Here is a 22,112-nt window from a genome sequence, read left to right as displayed (position 1 = left end):
ACAAACCCATTAATTAGCATACTCTCAAATGGAAGATTTTAAGTGGACCACATTCCTAATTGCATGGATTCTGGCACTCTCTCGCAACCCCCCCCCCCCAAAAAAAAAATTGTGGACACAGGGCCAAATGACTTAATGCCAGATCGAGAGATATTTGTTCTGGTGAACGTGTATTAAGGATGGGACCATGTTACTTCAGACTCTAAACCCTGGAGATAACCCATTAGGAGAAAATAGGTTTACTTGCAGAACTTCAAGATTAATGAATAAAAACGTTATTCATTTGATTACACAGAATTTTTTTTTTCCCAGTTGTCACTTTGAGAACTTAGAGTAGATATATTCCTACCTAAGCCACTTTAAAAGAACAAAGTTGGACTGGTAACATGCACTCCCAAGGTGAACTTTCCCCATGCATTTCGTGCACTGTGCTTGAAAGTTGCCAGCCAGCCAGCCTGTGCGTGACCCCCCGTTCACAGCAGCCTGGCAGCCATTAGGACAGAGTTGTTTTCTTAAATTATACAAACCTCCAACATTAAATTGCTATGTCTGACATAAATATTATCCCCTTCTACTCTCAAGGAATTTTTCTGTGAAATTAAATCACACACAGGGGGGGAAAAGGCAAATAAACATAAGTGTATCAATCAGCAAGCACCAGAAATGACTCAGAGTTGGACAGTCTAAGACATTAAAATAAAAGAGGAATACAAATCTTAAGAACCTAAAGCCACAACGAGCAAAACTCACAAATAAACCCTAAAAGTGCTCCACCCCCCGCACAATGATAATGGCCGGCAGCAGCTACCAGGTATTTAACTTCGGGGGGAAAAATATCCACCTCCTCCAGCTGTGTTTCCTCCTCTTCCGTCTTCACGTGGAAGTCACCCAGCAAGCAGCCAGAGAGAAGGGGAGTATTAGTGGAAATGCTACCATCAGCGCAAAGAAGCTGTATTTGAACTTAAATGGTGAACCAGCATTACCAACCTTTACTGTCTGGCCCTCAGAAGATGCAGACTATTAAGCCACTTTGGTCTTTCTTCACCTACAGTGTTGTACAAATGATGGAAATGGTCCTTTGCAAAGGTGGAATGGAGAATGGAAGCTTCACTCTTTCTCAGTCCCTAGATTATGCACTGCTTTTTAACATGTTTTGACTCAGGAATGAAAACATGAGAGTGTAAAAATGGCATAATTCAATCTGTTTTAACTTGAAACATCTAAATCAACTAGCGCTGAGGGCCAAGTGTCATGATGTAAATTTTGGCTTTCACTTTCTATCAGGGACAAATGTTCACGCTATTATTTAGTTTTTTAACACAGATTTCTTTCCTTGGGGGGAAACTGGTTTATTTTGCTACTTTCATATAAAATGGTGGGTAGTTAAAAACATTCGTATATTTTATAGCCGCTTTTCTTTCATAAAATTCTTTAAGAATATTTTTTCATAGTTGGACAATTCTCAGTTATCTAATGACCCAAAGAATTAATCTGTACATCTAAAACTAACATAAATACTGATGACTACTGACTCATGGAAGGGAATACCAAAGGAAAATAGTTTAACCTTTACATGTTCATTTATAGCAGGATTATACATATTCTTTTTCTTCTTTACTGTAATGACAGTGTCAAATCCGAAAGTTCGAAAGTGCTTTTTTTTTAAAAACTATTCAAGAATTTTTGAGAGGTAAGTAGGGAACTCAGAATATCTTTTGATCAGCAGGGAAAAATTAGACACAGCCACTCAACAATTTGCTAAGAATCATCTTCCAATTCCTTGGTCAGCACTTAATTCTCGAAAATGTCGATCTGGCATTCTTCAGGTAACCTTCAGGAATCATGGATTCTTCCACTATGCCTAATTATCTTCACATTTTTCTTTAGATTTGCTCTAAATTTTGTGATTTATTTTATGTATTAATAGTAACCACAGGATATGGGACACTAAGTCCCCAGACCACATTTAGCAAAACAAATCAAAAACTACTACACATGTGAGCACTGCTTAGTACTGCAGAGGTAGCTCTATATTGGGGCAAAAATCCTCAGATCAAACCAGACACCTAACTTTAAATAAAAGAACACTAAGAGGTCCAGTCCAACCTTAGTGCTAGAGTCTAAATTTTCAAAATACTATGGTTCATTTTTCATACATATTTGTTAAAGGAAAGATAACAGAATAGTATCTTCCTTATAAAATATGTGATGGTGACTCATGACTTTGAGTTAAAAGAAAACAAACTACCTGAACTTCATCTGGGCTCCAAATGCTACAATAATAGGGAGACATGGAGTTTCTGAGATTAGACCTATGCATGTCAGGAGTAAAGGTCACAGATGCATCCTCAAAAATGCAAGAACAAGCTTGGCTTTCTAACAGAGAAATAATAACACTAAGGAATTCTACTAATACATATCGATTACATCCTAAGTTCAGTGCATCCTAAGTTCTATATCAAAATAAAGTTTCCACCCTAAAGGAACAGCATTAACATTTACCTGCAAAGTGGACAGACCCAAAACAGATTATTAAGGGCAACATAGGTCCCCCTCTCCTTGTTTTTATGGTCTTGTATGGTTTAGGTATTTATAAAATAATCCTACAACTTTGCTCTTAACTTAGAATGTGTGGGCCTAGTCCATTAATATCAGTGGAGGGAAAGTGTTTAGTTACACTTATTTCTCATGTACTAAAACGATGTGTGTGAAAGTGTGCAGATCCTACTATTTTGATGTTAACCAGTGATGGAATTTATGCACATGTTTACACTCTACATCAGGAAGGGTATAAGACGAAGTGGAGTGTTGTTGACCGCACAGATTTAAAGCTCATGTAGGAGAGCCAGCAACTGCTTCCTCTTCCTCCATTTTGTCATTCAAGTCACAGTCATAAGAAACAGTCAAAGAAATGGCTTTTGCCTCCAGATAGCAGAGGGATAGAGCCAGAGGAAGGGAAAAGGTGAGAGAAAAAGGCACTGACTGAGAAGCAGAGAGAAGGAGTCCAAAAATGAAGATGAGGGAGGGAATAAACAAAGGGGAGGTGATGGGAACACAGTGCTGGACGTCGATGGGGAGGAAGGAGACCCAGAGCCGGGGGGAGGCTGGGGAAGGCAAGGTACCCGTCATCACTGAGCAGTGAGGGTAAGCGAGGTGGAAAGCAAGCGCCTGCAGAAACTGAAGAAGTAACCCAAACTCTGAATCCTCGTGCTTGGCCTCTTTTAGAGGCTTCTCGTGGGCGAGAGGACAGTCAGTCTCAGGAGGGGCTTCAAGAGGATCCAAGCCAGAATCACAATCCCCCTGCTCTGGTGTTTCACCCGTGGAAGGGAGCTCTAAGCTGTCTAGTGTGATCTGATCGGCCTCCCCAAGGGGGTCTTCCTCCGAAATGTCTGAAAGCAAGTCCGTTTCAGGCGATGGCAATACTTTTGGGGAAAGAGATGAAGCACAGTGGATGAGTGGTGAAGCTGGGCACGTGGAAATAAGCTATTCTCAAAGCAAACCCATGGTTGAACGTGAAATTACACAGTGGATGCATTCAAAGGAGAACCAAAAGCAAGAGAGAGAAAGAGGAGAGAAGAAGAAATGGGTAGTTAGTGAAAACGTTTACTCAGAAGGATTGTATTAACACAGTGTCATTAGAAACTGAATTAAATGATCCATTTATAAAAACAGGAAAACTGGACTACTTTTATCACATACAACTTATAGGTAATAGGCTGATTTAATGATTAATTTTCAACTGGTTGCAAACGGATCCTATGAAACTCAAAGAGCATCATTACTTTTGAACCTGGATGCTGACAAACACTGAAAGCATTAGTGAAAAGGCCAGTCGTTTACCAAAAACAGGCAGAATTTCCCTTGGAATTAAAAGAACTTTTCTTTTGTATCGCATTATCTAGGCAGAATGGAACACAGACTTTCTGAGATTCTCAGCTCTCCTATTTCCGATGTATAAGTAGCCACTCCTGGGTGTCTTGGTAGCATAATCATAACTTGTCCTGACAACTTTTCAGTTATTGATAGATACCTTGTTTGCTGTGATTCCTGTTATTCTAAACTAATTTTTAACCAAATCCTTTGTGGAATATGATTCTCACAAATTTTTTAACAAAGGAATGAAGAGGATCTGATGGCACGTGCTACCAGAAGCATCTGTCCTTGTAGCCTAAGACAGGGCCCCCATGATGCCCCCCCCCCCCCCCCCCCCCCCCCCCCCCCCCCCCGAGCTCTCCTCTCTGCTGGGGTTGGGGGCTGTCAGTGCAGGAAATCCTGAGACACTGGCAGTTACCTCATCTAGCAAGTTCTTTATAAATTCATGTTGCACATCTTTAAATTTTTCAAAGTTAAAATTTTGAAAACATTATAAATCCACAGGATGATTTCATTTCTTTTTCATGTTTACTTCCAGTGTTACCCCTTCAAAAGTTGCTTTGTGCAGACATAGAAAAGAGATCTGAAGAACTCAAAGCCACTTCAAATCAACTTCTAAGTGACTATACTTGCCCAAGGTAATATAAAATAACCCCGACAAGTTTGAAAACACAATATAGGTTACTTCTCTGTTCACTATGGTAATACACACACCAAAGAAGACTGAAAGCAACATACCATCTTCTCACTCAGTATTCAAAAAACAATTACTTAAAACTTTCTTCTTCATCAGTAGTAGATTATTAATGAAAAACCATTTTTCATAAAGACCACCTTTCTTCTTTCAAAATATTCAAGTCAATACTACAATAAAATAATGAAGACATAGGCTACACATTAAAATTTACTTGAAACAAACCAAATATGAATTTCAAATCATCACAGCTTTTATAATTGGGGGCTTAATTAAATAGGATGATGATAACGATGGACAAAAGACCAATAAATTACTTGCTTGCATTACGGTAATTTATGCTGAAATATTCTGCTTTGAACAACAACCAGAAAAAGGTTAGAGACTCAGTCCAAACCAGCAAGAGCATACACATATTTGAAAAGTGGGAAATTTTATCAACACAGAACATACAATGACTGATTTTAAAAGATATGTGAGTTCTGAAACAACAAATGCAATAGACAGCTTCTTGTCTAAATACACATTTAAAGCCACGTATTCGACTAATTTACCATACCTTTCCTTCAGTGAGTTGCACATGTGGGGTTTTAGCTGGGCTTCTAAGGTCCCTGCTGCCACCACCATCTTGTACCACAGTAGGGCTCACAGCTCCAGGGCCACGTGCTGAAACCTCCCCAGCAAGGCCAGGAAAATCCTTCGTAAGACTTCGGTCCACAATACCAATCAGAGCTAGTTGAGAACGATCATACGGATTGCTTTAGGACACTTAAGCGATAAAATCGGATGAACGCCCCCCCCCTTCCCAGATTAACAGGCACCTTATAGACAATTAATAGAAACGGGAACACTGTTTGATCATGAAAATAACATATCAAATAAACTCATGTTTAAACTTTTAATAAACTCTAGAAGTATTCTGAATTGTAACCCAATAATAGACCAAGCTCGCAAGTCACAGATTTTTGAAGGATAGACACTGATCATAGAATTGGCCAGTAGAAGGAGCTCTAAGACCAGATGAAACGCCAGAGTCAGGGTACTATGTCAAAATTACAAGGTGAGCAGTATTTTAATTCTCTGGAGTCTCTTTCATCTTGCCTGAACTTACTTCTGAATCTACCTATCGCAATAAATAATTACCTAGTTATTAAAATGATTTGCTTCAATAAGTTTTAAGAATTCCTCCATAAAGGAACCTTTAATTAGAACACCAGTCGAAATTACAAGACAGTGAGAGTAGATTTTAGAGAATCAACTTCTATGTTTATGTTAATATTTTTCATTTTTCTAACCTCCCTCCTGAATGCCTTAACTTGACCTACAGTAAGTCTAATACATAGAAACCCTCTGCCTCAGCAAATCTTGCCTTATGTGTTCCCTTCGTCTATACTACAGATGTGCAGAAACATATATCGTGTTGACATTCCTGTCATATGGCAGATCAACCCAAGACGGCCTCAAACTCAACAAGGCAAAGTGAGTAGCAACCCGCAAAAGCCTCTGTCCATCTGTAGTTTCTTCCCCAAAGAAGAAACCACTGAGGCCATTTCACCAGCATAAAAAGCGCTTTCTTGGGCTTCCCTGGTGGTGCAGTGGTTGAGAGTCCGCCTGCCGATGCAGGGGACACGGGTTCATGCCCCGGTCCGGGAGGATCCCACGTGCTGCAGGGTGGCTGGGCCCCTGAGCCATGGCCACTGAGCCTACGCTCTGCAATGGGAGAGGCCACAACAGGCAGAGGCCCACGCACGGCAAAAAAAAAAAAAAAAAAAAAAAAAGCGCTTTCCTGACACAGTGTGGCTTGCTCTGGGCCCCATGCCCCTAGGGAAGCCCAGTGTTTAACTTTAGGCTGCAAGCTCTTGGAGGGCACAGACTGTGTGTGACCCACCATACTGAATTTGGGCAACACCTAGACCTCCAATCCATGTGTTACTAGAAGCCTCTTAATCCTCACTGCTCACCTGCCCTGTCCAAAACTTCCTTCTTCTCAGTCTTGACTTTTTGCCAAATACACTCTCATACTTGCACCCAGTTACTCAAGTCAGATACCTTGAAGTCTCTTCCTTTACCCCTCAACAACCAGCAAGTCCAACAGAGTCCTTGGATGTATTTCTAAATGTGGCCAGTTCCTTCCATCTCTATTTTACCACCCAGGTCCCTTTTAAGACTTTCACGGCTCTTAAACACTCATACTTTGGAAAGCCCACAACAAATCATATTAAACATTAAAATGAATTCATATCGTACATTAAATATAATTATTTTCTAGGGTTTTTTTTAACTTTTAAAAAGATTTTACCAGTTTTTCCTTGGAAAGTATATGAGTATGAGTAACTCTTTAACCTATGATTATGGTTTCTAAGCACCCATTATGCATACTCAGAGATGTACTGCAAAATGAGAAACTCTGACCTAGAAATGGCTTCAAATGTAGTGATATCAAAATTTTTTTTTTTTTTTTTTTTGCAGTACGCGGGCCTCTCACTGCTGTGGCCTCTCCCGTTGCGGAGCACAGGCTCCAGACGCGCAGGCTCAGCGGCCATGGCTCACGGGCCCAGCCGTTCCGCGGCACGTAGGATCCTCCCGGACCGGGGCACGAACCCGCGTCCCCTGCATCGGCAGGTGGACTCTCAACCACTGCGCCACCAGGGAAGCCCGATATCAAAATTTTAATGAATATCCAATTTAAAGTTACATCATGAAGTTGGCAAAATATTGACCCTGCATACTTTTGTTAAACACTTAATGGTTTCAGTTTGTAGCTAATAATTTTTGTCAGGTCTTAAACCGTGTAGAACCCTGAGAAGCTTATAGGCCCAAGGCACAGAACCTATGGTGCCAATGACTAACAGGTCTACTACCATTTGAGACAAAACCACCATGAGTCTCACCAGGATTATTCCTGACCAGTCGGCCTGAGCTTCCTCTCTCATCCTGTCTAATTGTTCTGGACATGGCATCAAGTGATTTTTTTTTTTTTTTTAAAGATAGCACTGTACACATATGTGCTTGTATAAGTGTGTACACATGTGTATGTATGTACAACACACACCCTTCAATGGTTTCCTAGAATAAACACCACGCTTGGCACCAAGAGAATGTGGCCTGCAAGGCCCTGTGTGACCTGTTCCCAGCCTACCTCTCCCTATCACTAGTCAGCTCTGACTACACTTGTCTTCTTTCTGTTCCTAGAATGTATCAAGCTGTCCCTAAACTTATGATCTTCAGACCTGCTACTCCTGTTACCTGGAATGCTTTATCTCCTGTTCTACTCACGGCTGCTTCCTTCTCATCCTTCAAGTCTCAGCTGAAATGGTTCTTCCTCAGGTAGGCCTTCCTTCCCTGATGACCCAATCTGTAATGCCCCTGATTATACTTTCCACTTCCAGGAAATCACCAGTTCCCCTGCTCTCACATGCATCCGGGGTGTTAGTGTTCTCAATGACGGATTTGCCTCCTTTCTGGTTTGAATAGCAATCTTGGAATCTCACTGTTCTAAAACAGCTATCCTAGATTAATTTTTATTTTGATATTTGATCTTTAGATATCACATTTTACTTTCTACATAATCACTAAAAGATTTAATTTGTCAAACCTTAAAGTGAAGAATTTTTATATATTTAAATAGCCTGTTTAAAGACAGGAGAAAGAAAACATAACGCATAACAACAACAACAAAAAAAGGTACATTGATGGTGTGGTGGGGAAAATAAAGCTCAGTACCAGGTTACAGCCTAGCTTTGCTCTGGGGGGCAAAGAGAACATAAGCCCTATCCAAATAGTTCCCTAGCTATCTGGTCATGTATTGGCATGAAAAGCCTCCTATTTTTCACAACAACACAATAATCCTTTTGAATGGCTGGCCCATCTGATGAATTACAGCGTCCAAAACACAAAAGGAAAAATAATAGATTACTGTGCCATGTTTGTTGCTTTTACTTGTGAAAATCATTGTTTTCCGATACGGACCCACTATAACCCTCTGTGCTAACTGCCCATACAAGATGGTAGGCTTCCTTGAGCACAGTTTATATACCTCAAAGAAAAAGCAGTGACTTACTGCTCTTTTTAAGCTCTAAACTTCGCAATATGAGAGTTATAAAAACCTCATAGTTTAAAACAAAGGCTACAAAAGGATAGTGTTCCAGAAAGAGGAATGATTTCTCTCAGGCATTAAATGACACTGATCACATTTATTCAGCACTTGTATAAATTCTGTGACAAGGGGCAAGACTTGTGAAATATTTACATAACCGGGCACATTTTTTGGATTTAGTTGGAAAAAGTACTCAGATGTTGATGAGCTAAAAGATACTCTGACAACTATCATGCAGTAATAATTCACTAAATTTAAATCACTGCATTTGGGAACATGGACATTTATTTGAACCACAATTTATGATTCTGTTGCACATTTTTTTCTGTGGTCTCATAAAACTATATGAAAGATTCTCCAGAAGCAAGATTCAATAACTATATGTACCAAAATGCCCAACAAAACTTGGGAAGTATCTCTGTGTGTCTGCCTGGTTCTGTTTTCTAAGTTTATTCCAGGAAAAATAGATCAAGGCCAAGGAGTGTCAATCCTTCACTACTGAGAGAAGATTTTTATCTATTAACATATCCAATCTGTTTAGCTAATTATTTGAAACATAAGTTGTTCAAGTTCGTATTTCAGAAAGATATCAGTAATAACAATCAAAAACAGGTTTTTGCTGATAAACAGTAGTAAAATAGAAATTTTCCAATTTAGCATTACTATTTTTGTGTATATGTTTTGAGATTCATCAGCCAAAAAATGTTGGAGAACTACTTCTGGTAGAAAGGTATCCATACCAATTACTTGCTATTAGGTAGAAAGAAAAAAAAATTTTTTAAAGCGTTCTAATATAAAATTAACCTCAGCTCTTTTATAAGAAACCTGCTATTAACCCAAAATTAGACAGGTAATAAGATATATATATATATATATATATATATATATATATATATATAAGATGAAGGGAAGCAACATCTATTTATTTCCATGTGTAATTTATTTAAAAACTACATATATGTAGCTAATGAGAATTCCAATAGAAAAAATTTATACAAATTTATATATGTCACCCCCTGGGTGTAAGAACAGATGAACACACTATATCTCCTTTTTGTTAAACACTGTATTTAAACTAATCCTTTGAAGCCGTGGATGGTTTCCCATATGCTAGAATGTCTGTTAAGCTTTAGTAAGGGTTTTTAAACTCAAAAATGTGATGATAAAATGAATGTTTTACGTTCCTTTGAATAAAAGTTCTATATATGCTATCAAACCAAAAACCCTTGGAATTACGTTTGCCATTAATTAACAAGTTCCAGAAATTAAGTCACATAACATATATCACAATTAAGTCAGACCAGTAAAAACATCTGTCCAACATCTCATCAACAAGAACTCAACTAATATTTTTGTGTGTATTTACAGTGCCAAGAAAATTTAGATTCAGAATGACAACTTCAAAACACTGTAAAATTTTCTTATGAGTGTAAGTAATAGTATTTTATTTACTCAGGAAAAAAGAATGGCTCTCCCTCTAGGGTATTTCTGGGGATCTTATTAATAAGTAGATCAACATTTTCTGATCCCACTGGATTAGAGAAAGATGAATGGAATCCAGAATCCTAATAAATGTGTTTACCTCCATCTAGACTACTGGAGACCCGCTTACTAGAAGTGCGTTCAAAGTGCGGTGCCGGCCTGTCAATGAGGGTGCTGGCCTGGCGGGTCTGCGCTTGGGTACGGCCGCTGTAGCGGAATTTGGAGCCCAGGGTCAGGAACTTGGCCTTTGGTGGCTGTTCTGGAGACACAAGCCTGTGGGGGAAAAGGGGAACAAGATTAGACTTTACGGATTTTTTTTTTAACTTTAAAACTATATATTTTTTAATATCTCATTTCATTAAGTATGATTATTTGGACCAAAAAATGCTGCCTAAACTTCCTAATAAAAATCAACATTATTTATAAACCCTCCTATATACAGAGCTTTATGATAATGGTAAGATGAATAAATCCTCATTCACATATTCATGAATGTTTTCCTCAACCGGAGCAAAAATGCAGCTGTTTTCAATGTATATTAAAGGTTATTTATTTGTATTAACTTAAATCATTTATATAAACACATATGTCTGAATTCTTGCTCCAAGCCAGAAGTGCCAAGTAGCAATCCATTACCATTAGTAATTCTTAATATTTATGTCTATTTCTCTGGGAAAGAACATCTAACACAGGAATCTGTCCCATCAAGTGATGCTGTCCCATGAAGAACACAGCTCACATTGGATCTGTAGGGAGACTAACACCCTTTCTTGCCAGCACAATTCTACTGCTTAAACCTCAGGTCTGTAATGAATGAAGTACAACTCCTGATGGCAAGTACTTCCAGACTTATGTGAGAGCACGGCTTTAGTTAATGAGCCAATCTTGTCTGGTATACAACTGAAATTATCTTGCCTTCACTGCCTGATGAAGAGCTGGCAAAACATCTTAACAAAAAAGATAATCCCAGAGCTCTTAGAGAATATATTAAATAAGAGGACTGCAGTTGACAATTCCAGAATACGGAGAACTCCACCAAAATTTTTCCTATCATTATCCAAAGAAGAGCGGTTTCTTAAAGAGTTCTTTACCGTTCCGAGTATTACTAGCATTTCTGCTCAAGTTTTAGAAATCTTCTGCTTAACAAGCAATGAAAAGAGATTCAAGTCAAGGTAAAGCTACAAGTAGTAATACAAGAGGTGCTCCCCCATCAATTCAGGATTCTCAGTCATATCCACCCAGGAAAACAATGTGTTAGAATGAGACTGATGCAAAAAGAACTAATACACTCTTGGCTTTAGTCTTGTCATAGAGGGTAGCAGAAGTGTTCCTTGAAAACTTCCATTTTCTGCCAATAGATTTTCAAAGGAGACAGAGATGATGTTGCTGAGAAAGCATAATCTGAAGACGTCAGTGCCTCAAACTGTACTTTGAAAAAAGCTCTCTACTCTTAAATGAGAAAGCCGGAATACTAGACATTTAGACCAGAAATTAACTCTTATCTGTGCTCTGTAATCTCTTTCTCTAACAGTGAAGGAACCTAAGGCACTGAAAGATTAAATGTCTCGGCACACTGATGATGAGCACGAGGGACAGGGTGAGAAATGTGGTCATTCACCACGCGCTGTCTCCTGATGGGCTGAATATGGTGGGTTTCCCCACCTTGCAATCCAGCTAGCTATGGTCTAAGAACGCTGTGTAAGAAAGCATTGATGTATAGAAAAAAGGGTCATTGGCAAGCTCATCAGTGCAGTAATTAAGAAATGTTGGGCTCCCCTGGTGGCGCAGTGGTTGAGAGTCAGCCTGCCAACGCAGGGGACGCTGGTTCGTGCCCCGGTCCGGGAAGATCCCACATGCCGCGGAGCGGCTGGGCCCGTGAGCCATGGCCGCTGAGCCTGCGCGTCCGGAGCCTGTGCTCTGCGATGGGAGAGGCCACAGCAGTGAGAGGCCCGCGTACCACAAAAAAAAAAAAAAAAAAAAAAAAAAAATGCTCATTCTCCTTGAAAAACAAGTTGGCTAAATCACATTTATTTTATCATCCATTCATGAAGCATGCTCTGTAGGTACTGGGAGATCAACAAGTGGACAAAAAGAGACATTTCTAAACTATATCTCAAAGGAGAAAACATGCATCATGACCCAAAAGGAAATACCCCCTCCTCCACAAAATTTTAAAAACGAAACAAAAGACAAGTGCTGGCAAGAATATGGAGAAACTGAGACCTCTGCATACTATTGGTGGGAATACAAAATGGTACAGAAGCTATGTGAGGCAGTAAGGAGGCTCCTCAAAAAATTAAAAATAGAACCACCACATGAGCCATCAGTCCCACATCTGGGTATTTTTCCAAAAGATCTGAAATCAGGATCTCAAAGAGATATTAGCATTCCCATGTTCATTATACCACGAGTCACAATAACTAAGATATGGAAACAACCTCACTACCCATCTACAAATGAATGGATAAAGGCAATAAAGGATATACATCCTTGAGATGTATATCCTTGAGATGTAACATCCTTGAGATGGAATGGCCCATCTCAAGGAGGGACCTTGAGAACATTACGCTTAGTGAAACAAGCCAGACACAGAAAGCCAAGTACTACATAACTCTACCTATATGATGTATCCAAAACAGTCAAAATTCACAGAATCAAAGACTGGAATGGTGGTTACCAGGGGCTGGAGGGAGGGTACGACGGGGAGTTGTTAATCGCCAGGCAAAAAAATTCAATTAAATAAGATAAATAAGCTCTAGAAAGCTGCTATACAACACTGTACCTACAGTCAATAATAATATATTATACATTTAAAATTTGTTAAGTGATCTTGCCACAATAAAATAAAATTATTTAAAAAGAAAAAAAAAAAAAAGACTAGAGGCAAACAGGAGAGTGAGACTGGGTATCTGCTACCCTTCTGCAGGTTCACTTCAGTTGACTATATCTCAACCAAAGGCCACATTTTCCCAGAATGAGCAGCTCCATATGAGGATTTTCTCTTACTTCCAGTTTACAAAAAATATAAATCCAAGAAATACAAGGAAAATATTTTAAAGGCAGATTTAAGTCATAATGCAAAAGAGGGAAAATCATTAACTAGAGGATTTTTATTCTGTTTATGTCAAACTGAAATAGAGTGATTTCTTGCCCAGCTGGCACTGGTGACCACATACACAAAGTATTAGCTTACAGATTAATTTTCTGATCACAGAGAAATCCTTAAGCAATTAAGCTACAATTAAACAGAAACTAGAACCCAAACAAAAAAGTGTTGACCACAAACATTTATGAGCTTTCTCTAAAAGAATCTTTTTGGTGATTTCAGTCAATGGTAACATGACTCCTCTGAAATGAGTATATTAGAGCAGTTTTGAAAATAAATAGCACACTATGCTACCAAACTAAGAATAATGATAAACATTATTTCATACCAGAAATGGTTCTAAGTTTGTTTCACGTGAGCTATATCATTTAGTTTTCAAAACAACCCTATAATATAGGCACTATTATTACCACCATCACACAAATGATGAAAGGGAGAGACTCACAAAGGCTGAGTAACTTACCTACAATCACACATCTAGTATGTGGAGGGGCAGCGTTAGACCTTAAGAGTGCAAAGCAAAAACTTTAAAGATGAAGGGTCTAGATATCACAGCTATCTAGACTGCAGTAATAGGAAACTGAGGAAACAGAGAAAAGGAAGATCAGCAAACCACACTTTGCTAAGAAAAGCAATGTTAAAAAGTATGCCCCTGAATAAAAGTATGAAAGGTGACAGGACAAAAGCTATAGGAGGCTAAAAGGTCTAAGGAGATCTTCTGGGGTTTTTTGGTTTTTCAGGGAGCAAGACATGGACATGTTTATTGGCCAAAGAACTCATCGAAGCCACCCACTGGGGGCACGTGATTTACAAAGCGCAATCCTACGTGAGGCGTGAAACAAGGGATCAAGGTAGAGGAATAAAAGTTCTATATATGCTCTTTCTTGAAACAGGAGAGGAAGAAAAGAATGAATGAAGGCAGTGGGAAACGATATTAAATTACAGACAAAAAGAGAAAAAGAGAAGATGCATGAAACCAAGAATGCTCATGACCCACAGCATCTACTATCAGCACACCCTCCGGTGAACGGTATCTGAGCAGAGGGGCCAGGGTGCCCTGGGGCTCAAGAAGACCAGGAATATTTGTGATGGTGGCACCAGGATCCAGCTGATGTGGGAAACGATCTCTCTGCAACTGCATCAACCCGAAGCACTATGTGAGTGTGTCTGTCTGGATAGTTATGCTATTGAGAGCAACACATGGTAGCACAGGTACAGAGATGGTGAGGTCGGGACACGGGACTCATCCAGGACCAGGAGACCGGAGGCTGATGTGCAAAAAGGGACAGGGACTTAGGGGGGGAGAACACTCCTGACAAAGTAGCAAAGGGACAGAGCACAGGGTTCAGGGTTGGTCTGGCTGGGAAAGAAGTCAGACAGGAGGGAGCTGATAAGAGCAACCAAGTGAAGCCTAAGGGGAGTGACAGTGAAAAAGCGGCAGCCGGGGTGGGAGGGCAACTGGAGTGAGGGCCCACTGCAGAGGCAGAGCAGTTCTGAGCCAGGACTAGCATGGCATGGTGACAGAAACAGATACACGAAGAGGGGGAGCAAAGAGCCATAAAGCGGTTGCGGCTGAGTCTGCCACGCTATCCACTGCCCCCTCCTAGGATCTGGGAGGGGGCATGTTTTCATGAGTCCCAAGCTGTTTTCTCAAAATTACCTGTAGAAAGTATGATGTTCCACGCACACTTTCCATAACCTTTTCGCTGCCCGATGGTTTGGCAGTTTAAAGCCAATGGTGCTCTCAAACTGTTCCAGCTAGAATAAATCCATAAAACAAATCAGCATACCTCTTAAGAGCTGATTAGAAGCTACTGAAAAACGTGGATTCAGACATTTCACTAAGAAGTAATTGTTCTTCTTGAAAAAGGGCAAATATCAACTACCGACATAAATTAGCGATCCCTCAATGTTCGCTAAAATTCATTTTACCACCTTCCTATTGATCTTGACCACTTATAGCTGATGCAAAGAAAAAAGAAAAATGAGCGCCCCCCACCCCCCCCGGCTGAACTGACTACTTTTCCTTTTCTGTGAAATTGTGGCTGTTGCTTGTGGGGTTTTTTATCAACAGGAATACATACGTGCAAGTTTATCATCAAACCCCCCCCCCTTTTTTTTTTTTACCATGGAGGAATAAATAATAGTTCATTTTCTTAACATTCAATGGAAAAGAATTCTGGTAGCTCGTGGCCAAAGAGGAGAACACTGACAAAGCCCAATTAGATATGCCAAGGGCTACATGACTCTGCTTACCTCTGCTGGCCTAACTTTTATGTAGAAGTTACTGCGCTTATAGGAGATTTTCAGGATTTTCGGCCAAGCAAAACGATTGATTCTCAGTCTGTCTTTGTAGATGAGAAGCCCATTAGCACACACGCCCAGCTTGATGTCCACTCCTTCTGAGTCCTGCCAAGCATAAGCCATTTGATCATGGTTAGAGCTGTGAAAGTTACACAGGGAAGTCAAGGATCCCCCTCAAACCATGATCAGGAGTGCCAATTTAACAGGTCTGTATTTCAACTGCAGTGACAGTACACAAGTTAATAGAAACAGTAAGACATACAACACATCTTAAACCTAGATATTCCTCTTGAGGGGTCAGATTTGAGATATGACAACATGACTACAGGACACAACATTCTTCAAAAGGCCTAACTCATATGTCCTCGAGCTCGGCTGTAAGAGCTAAAAGGGAGGAAAGGAAATAGACCTCAATTTAGACATCCTGAAGATACAGGAGATAAAACATGTTTCCTAGAGGCTATTCCAGCCCCTCGGGACAGTCTGTCGGCTTACCCTAAGGTGCAGTCAGCCATTTTACTGTAGGCAAATTTATCTCAGATGATTATGCTAGCTAACAGCTGTTAAGTAACACCTATATTCTGGAGAACACCAGCTCCTCATAGAAAATTTCTCTTTTAGCCTGACGGTGTTGAAATCTTTGAACTCTTTCAAGCAGATTTTCAATAACACTAACTGCTGACATCCCGTTCTTATTACAACATTCCTTTGGCTAGCATATTTCAAAGGACTACACACTATTCTTGAACTTATTGTTTTCTTTCCTCGGCGTTTTAATTTGGAAAAGACGACAATCTAGAATAATCGCCAGCTTGAAAGATTCTTATAAAAATCAAATACATTTACAGACAAAAGTAAAAAACTGCCTCCTCACATTTCAAGTAATGGTTGAGGATCTAAAATGTACAATATTCAAATATCTTTAAGAGAAGAACTAGATCTCATTCAAGATATGGAAAATTGAAGATTACTCAGATATTCTCATTTTCAGAAATCATTAACAACATGGAACAAATTCTCACAAAATATGCTGAAACAAACCCCACATAGTCTAGGTTCGAGTCAATAAAACTATACCATATCAACTGCCTTGTTACTGAGAACAATTTAACGCAATTTATTTCAGTTTTTTAAAAATAGAAATACAGTACTAGGTAACTGATGCCAATGGCATTCACTGCTGTGATACGTGAACAACTCATATATACAAATAAAATTGCATTAGGCCATCTGAGCAGGTTTAAAAATCTCATCTATAAAGGTGCTTTATTCACCCATACCCTGACAGCCACAGTTCTCTCTAGGAACAGAGTAAAGAGCCAGAGTGAACCAGGCACAGGTGCCTAAGCAACTTGGCACCAGACACAAATGACGTGTTTGCCCAAAATATCGCTGGCCAGGGACACAGGGAGCAGGCCGGAAGATTGCCCAAGACAGCATGTTCTCCGCACAAATAAGGAGGCAACCCTCATTTGAAACATTAAACAAAGCTATCTCTAGTGAGAGGCAATCTTTCAACAGGACATTGAAGCTATTTTATCTGACTGAAAAATAAACACAGTCTGGATCCAAGTAAATCAGCTGAGGTTCGACTGTTCCACATGCTGTTTTAGAATTATCAGTATTTGTGCGAATAGAAATTACAGATAAAAGGAAAGACGCTAAAGGGGGAAAAAAGCATGCCTTAGTTCTCCATATTTGACTTCTGCCATTCAGCAGCGAAGTCAGAAAAGTAAACTAATAAAAAAGGAGCATCTTCGCCACCTTGCTTGCTGCCTCAGGAACCTACCCCACACGGACATCAACCGGAGCCCACTCCCACTGACTTCAGCCAATGGAAAGTTCCTGAAGAAGATCAGAGAGAGGGAGGAGGGCAAGGAGGTCAGGGTTTTTAATACCCAGACTCCTTCCTCGCGGGGTCGCATCAGGGTGGCTATATCCTTGACAATTGCAGCTCCTCTCAAGACAGCCCTCTGCACACACATCTCTCCCCTGGGCTCTGGCAACTACTCTTTGCTTCACCACCCCCCCCACACACACACACAGAGGGGTTAGGAGAGCTGCTGTTACCAGCTCATGGGCGTCATTCTACTCTTGTGGCTTCCTTCTATGTTTGTCAAGAGCCCTTTTATTCAACACCCTCACCTTGTCCTAACATAAGTGTGCCATTAAGGACTCTTCTGACGATAAAATATTAATTTTTAAAAAATTTTAAATATGATCTCAAGGCAATGAAAAATGTATACAGGCACAAAACTTTAAACTACATGAAAAGTTCTCTTACATTGCTACAGATTTTTTTTCCCATGAGCTACAAATATCCTGTGCATCAGATATTATCTAAGTCCACCAGATGATAAGTTGAATGAATGCGTGTTATTTTGATTTTTTTTTTAAGTGATCTACTCCTAACCACACAGCAAGAACTGAAATTACACTTATAACAAAACCAGCAACTTTTTTACTTTTCTAACATACACCTTCAAAAACAAGAATCCCCAAACCTTCCAGGACTGTCATCTAAGGACTGCTTTCTCACTAATGATCAACAAAAGCAGCAGATGTAAGATTCACGTGTGGCAAGAATAACAGGGTTTAGAGGAGAGATGGGCTCTGGGCGTCTTTCTGATACCAAATCTGCTCTGTCCTCCCTCCCTTATTTCTGTTTGCCTGCTGACCCAGCCTGTCCCCATCATACAGAGAAATGAGCTACAAGACACTCAAGTGTGGAGAAGATCTGTTTTACCTCCTAGTAGGATTTATCAGCAGACATCACACAGGTGGGACTAACTTTACACTATGTGGCTTGAGGCAACAAGCCAGATAGTGTAACAAGCCATACGCATTCTGTTTTACGTACTTTTTGTAAAAACAAAAACATCCGACCCTTAAATGAGATAGTGTAAGTGAAAGTACTTTTAAAAATTAAGGGTATACAGCACCTAGCAGTTAAAAATGTTGCCGGCAAAGACTATTTACTAACATGGAGAAGTGTTTATAAGAGCAAGTTAAAAAAAAAAAAAAAGTGTATGAAATAATACTCATGGTATAATCCCATCTTTAAAATGTGAGTTCAACTGCCCAGAGATTTTTTTTTTTTTTTTTTTTACATAAAACAAGAAAATACAAAAATACTAACAGTGCTTGTTTCTGCATAAAGACATTTCAGTCTTTTTATATTTTTCTGTTCACCCCTATTTTCTAGGATGAAGATGTATTACTTTTGTAATAAGGAAAAATATTTAAAGAATAAAGGAAGGCACAAAGGAAAGAGGAGTGCTTTGCAAATATGAAGTACTATTAACACAAAAGCAAGAATTAGTAATCTGAGGCCAAGGGAAGGAAGATACCTTTGGGTGATAGGCTTTCCTAGGGATTTCTCAAATCGTAGAACCTGGGCTTCCTAAACTTCACCAAGGGACTGACGGGTCCTTTAAAAGCAGGCAACAATAGCTTCCCTCTGCATGTTGAGCCGACTCTGGACATATTTTTCAAAACTAAATGCATTTTTCATCTTGTCTCTTGTACTCCCCACCTACCGTTCCCGCCCCGACTCTCCCCACTACCTGATCATCCAAACTAGGATCATGCATGAAGTAGGTGACGTATGTTACTGGCATCTTCCTCACCAAACCCTGCCTCTCCTATCAGCCACCTCCATGATTCCATTCTTTCCCCACTGCTCACATGGGACGGAAGGGCTAATTGCCTGGAGCCTGTGCCGGCATAGTTTATCTTACAAGAAGTACAACAGACCTGTAGGGAGAAGCCCAACCCTAGCTCCTTCACCGGCAGTTTTTCGGAAAGTGGTAATCTCCATGCTGCCTTGCCCTCTCATGGTGGCTAAGAGCTGCTCTCCTCTCCCAGGACACAGGTGGGAGACGGGGCTGGGACAGAGGCAGCACTTGCAAGAGCAAAAGCTGGCACAGAATAAAGGTAGGACGGGGGGTAAAGAAGGCTGATAAGGTGAGTCTTACCGTAAGTATATATCAAAGGGTATCAACTTAAAAGACTGGGAAAAGAAGAAAGAATAAGAGGGAGAATCAATGATCCCTCCCCACAACCATAAACCTCCCAATTAGAAACCCCAAAGAAATAGAGTCCCTTGGGTGAGGGTGGGGAGCCTTTTCTGAAAGTGAACCAGGCTGGTCTACAACTGGAGCCGTCTCAAAACTTCAGTCAACAGACCGGAAAGAGGACCCCTCTCCGTTCCACGCACAGTACCTTGGCGTGATGCAGGTCGACTCCATACATGGAAAGCCTCTTGGCATTTTCTAAGAACTGAGAATCAGCTTGCGCTGGAGATAAACCCCTAAGAATCAAAAGAAACAATATTATCTTACTGGTGGATGCAAAGCAACTGTAACCAAACTAGAGAAAGGGGTGCATGAGCTTGGAGAGTTTGGGGTGGAGGGAGTAGCCCAGCTAAATGTGCAGACAAGGAGGAATCAGGGAAGAAGGCTCAACTCTCAACCTCCAGCGTTTTTCTCTTAAGATCCTCCAATATGAACCTACTCATTGCAAGGAGGTGTCCCTCCACCCTTACCCTTTTTATCTTAGAAAGTTGCTTTTGTTTTTTTCTACCAGGGAAAAAGCCCCAGCAATAATGGGTACAACATAAATTAACCTTAAAAATAAAAGAATAAAAACATAGAAAGTCATTTCATCTTTCTGAAATAGACAAATTCTCTCCTTAATTTTATTTCACTACGACTGACGATACTAAAGATCAGAAGTACTTGTGCTTGATTTTACACCTGACATGTCCCAACTAAACAAATCTTAAGCTCCTAGAAAGCAGGGTCCCGTTAATTTTCATATTCCCCATGGCATTTCAGCACCTGATATTTCAATGTCACATTATATAATACTTGTCTACTGAACAGACTTGGAATGAAGTTAATAAGAAAATATTTAAAGTCAAACACTGCACTTTTTTTTAAAGAAACGTCAGTGAAGGTAGTCTGTTTAAAAACCTCTAATCTCTGAAAGTTCCTTTCAAATCATTTCAGTCAAAATAAATGTATAAGCAATGCCAAGCAAGAACGTGGGTATGTTTGTTTCAGGTGTGTGTATGTGTGTGCACGTGTGTGTACGAAGGAGATATCACGGGGAAAAGTAAATGCTTTTAATAAATGAAAACATTTAGTCTCATGAGGGCAGTTCCTCATATTACAGTCATAAAGACAATGGAAGGCTGTCTCAATGACTCCAAGTTATCTCGACTAGCACTAGGTGAAGCCCCACAAGGGCAAACTGAATAACCCCATCAACTATGCTCAAACGTCCAGCAAATGCTCTAAGGGAAGCCATTTAAACCCACCCCGGTCACTCTCTCCAGTAAGCAAGTCTACAGACCTATGGGTCTTATGCAGCTCCGCCACTTTCTCTTCCAGTTCCTTCGTCTGTGTAGGGGCAAACTGGAAGTCACTGAGGTCATGACTGCCATGCTCTTCTGGGTCATAGTCCCCAAGTTCAGCCTGCAGTGTGTACGATCCCAGGAGGGCATGCGTCACAAAAGAGCAGGGCAGGCGGCCTGAGGCAATGTCCTCCCGGAGCTGAAGGCACAAGAAGTATCTGTGAGGAACAGGGGACAAAAAGGTGGGAGAACAGTTAGTTAAGATTGTAGCACTCATAAATATGATTCTGATATTCCTCTGAAACAAATAAATAATACAGGCACTCTTCAAATGCAGAACAAAAAAAGTGTTTTGTAATAAGAAGCCCACCTTCCTCCATGGACTCCTAAACTTGTGACTTATTTATAAAAAATGCATCGAGAGGGCAAAGTAATAGAATGGAAATTCTGAATTGCTATTCAGGCAACAGTATATTTTTACTATTACAAAAAAAGAGTTTTGTGACTGCAGGTGAAATTCTAATCACTTAGACAGTCTCCTGGGATTTAAAACTGTAATCAAAATTAGCATGCTCTTCAAAAGTTATAAAGACTAATAAAATTTAAGAAATAGCTACAGTTCTTCAGGATTTGCATGAAAAGCTAAGGTCACCCACCCTTTATCCTCTCTACGCTTTTCATACTAATTTCTTTTCCTGAGACCCTTTAACAACAATCATAAGTCAGTCTCTACTTGGAAGCCCTTACTTGCCCATTTACCCCATGTAAAGAGGCAGCTAATTCAGTTTACAGTAGAAAAATCATGGGCTTCAGAGCCTGGCACACTGACCATGTGACCTTGAGCAAGATAATTTACTTGCCTAAGTCTAACTTCCCACCTGTAAAATGGGAAGCACTCGATTTCCCTTTAAAGATGAGGATAAAAAATTAGATAATATAAATAAAAGACATTGCATGGTACCTGGTAATCGATAACTAGTAGCCATAATCATCGTAATATTATTACTAGTTATAATAACAATCATTCAGTGTTCCAAGTGGATTATTACACAGTTATAAAAGATTCTGGCTTTTACTAAATAACATGCAGAAACGCATTACTTATATTTTATGAGGGTTGGGTGGGGGTCCCCCATCAACTCCTTCTGTTAACATTTGAAAACCTGATTTCTACTCTTGAATTGAGCCACTTGCTAAA

General features: G+C 40.0%; 1 protein-coding gene across 2 annotated transcripts; it reads right to left on the bottom strand.

The window, feature by feature from the left end:
* Positions 1–910: 910 nt before the first annotated feature.
* LOC131749783 (band 4.1-like protein 2) lies at positions 911–21,130 on the bottom strand. Of its 2 annotated transcripts, XM_067024385.1 has the most exons (8): positions 20,914–20,996; positions 19,780–19,867; positions 15,508–15,660; positions 14,912–15,009; positions 10,246–10,418; positions 5,127–5,299; positions 3,123–3,483; positions 911–1,045 (listed from the first exon to the last, which is right to left on the bottom strand). In XM_067024385.1, exons 2-8 carry the CDS (start codon positions 19,807–19,809, stop codon positions 990–992), a joined length of 1,044 nt encoding a protein of 347 aa, XP_066880486.1. In that variant the 5' UTR covers positions 19,810–19,867; positions 20,914–20,996; the 3' UTR covers positions 911–989. The 2 variants fall into 2 exon arrangements, with proteins under 2 accessions (XP_066880486.1, XP_066880487.1); XM_067024386.1 differs by lacking the exon at positions 911–1,045 and having other exon boundaries at positions 2,486–3,483; positions 20,914–21,130.
* Between the last annotated feature and the right edge of the window lie 982 nt (positions 21,131–22,112).

Source organism: Kogia breviceps, unplaced genomic scaffold (assembly GCF_026419965.1).
Source record: "Kogia breviceps isolate mKogBre1 unplaced genomic scaffold, mKogBre1 haplotype 1 scaffold_538, whole genome shotgun sequence".
NCBI lineage: Eukaryota > Metazoa > Chordata > Mammalia > Artiodactyla > Physeteridae > Kogia > Kogia breviceps.
The sequence above is the reverse complement of the archived record's forward strand: the minus strand, read 5'-3'. Positions and strand labels throughout refer to the sequence as shown.

Bases quoted from the DNA above. Each gene is read 5' to 3' on its own strand.
- LOC131749783 (XM_067024386.1), bottom strand. From the start codon at position 19,809: ATGTATGGAGTCGACCTGCATCACGCCAAG. The intron at 10,419-14,911 runs GTAATTTTGAGA...TTTCCCCCACAG, and splicing joins GAACATCATACTTTCTACAG to GCTTGTGTCTCCAGAACAGC. The intron at 3,484-5,126 runs GTATGGTAAATT...CTTTGAGAATAG, and splicing joins TGCAACTCACTGAAGGAAAG to CTTATTTCCACGTGCCCAGC.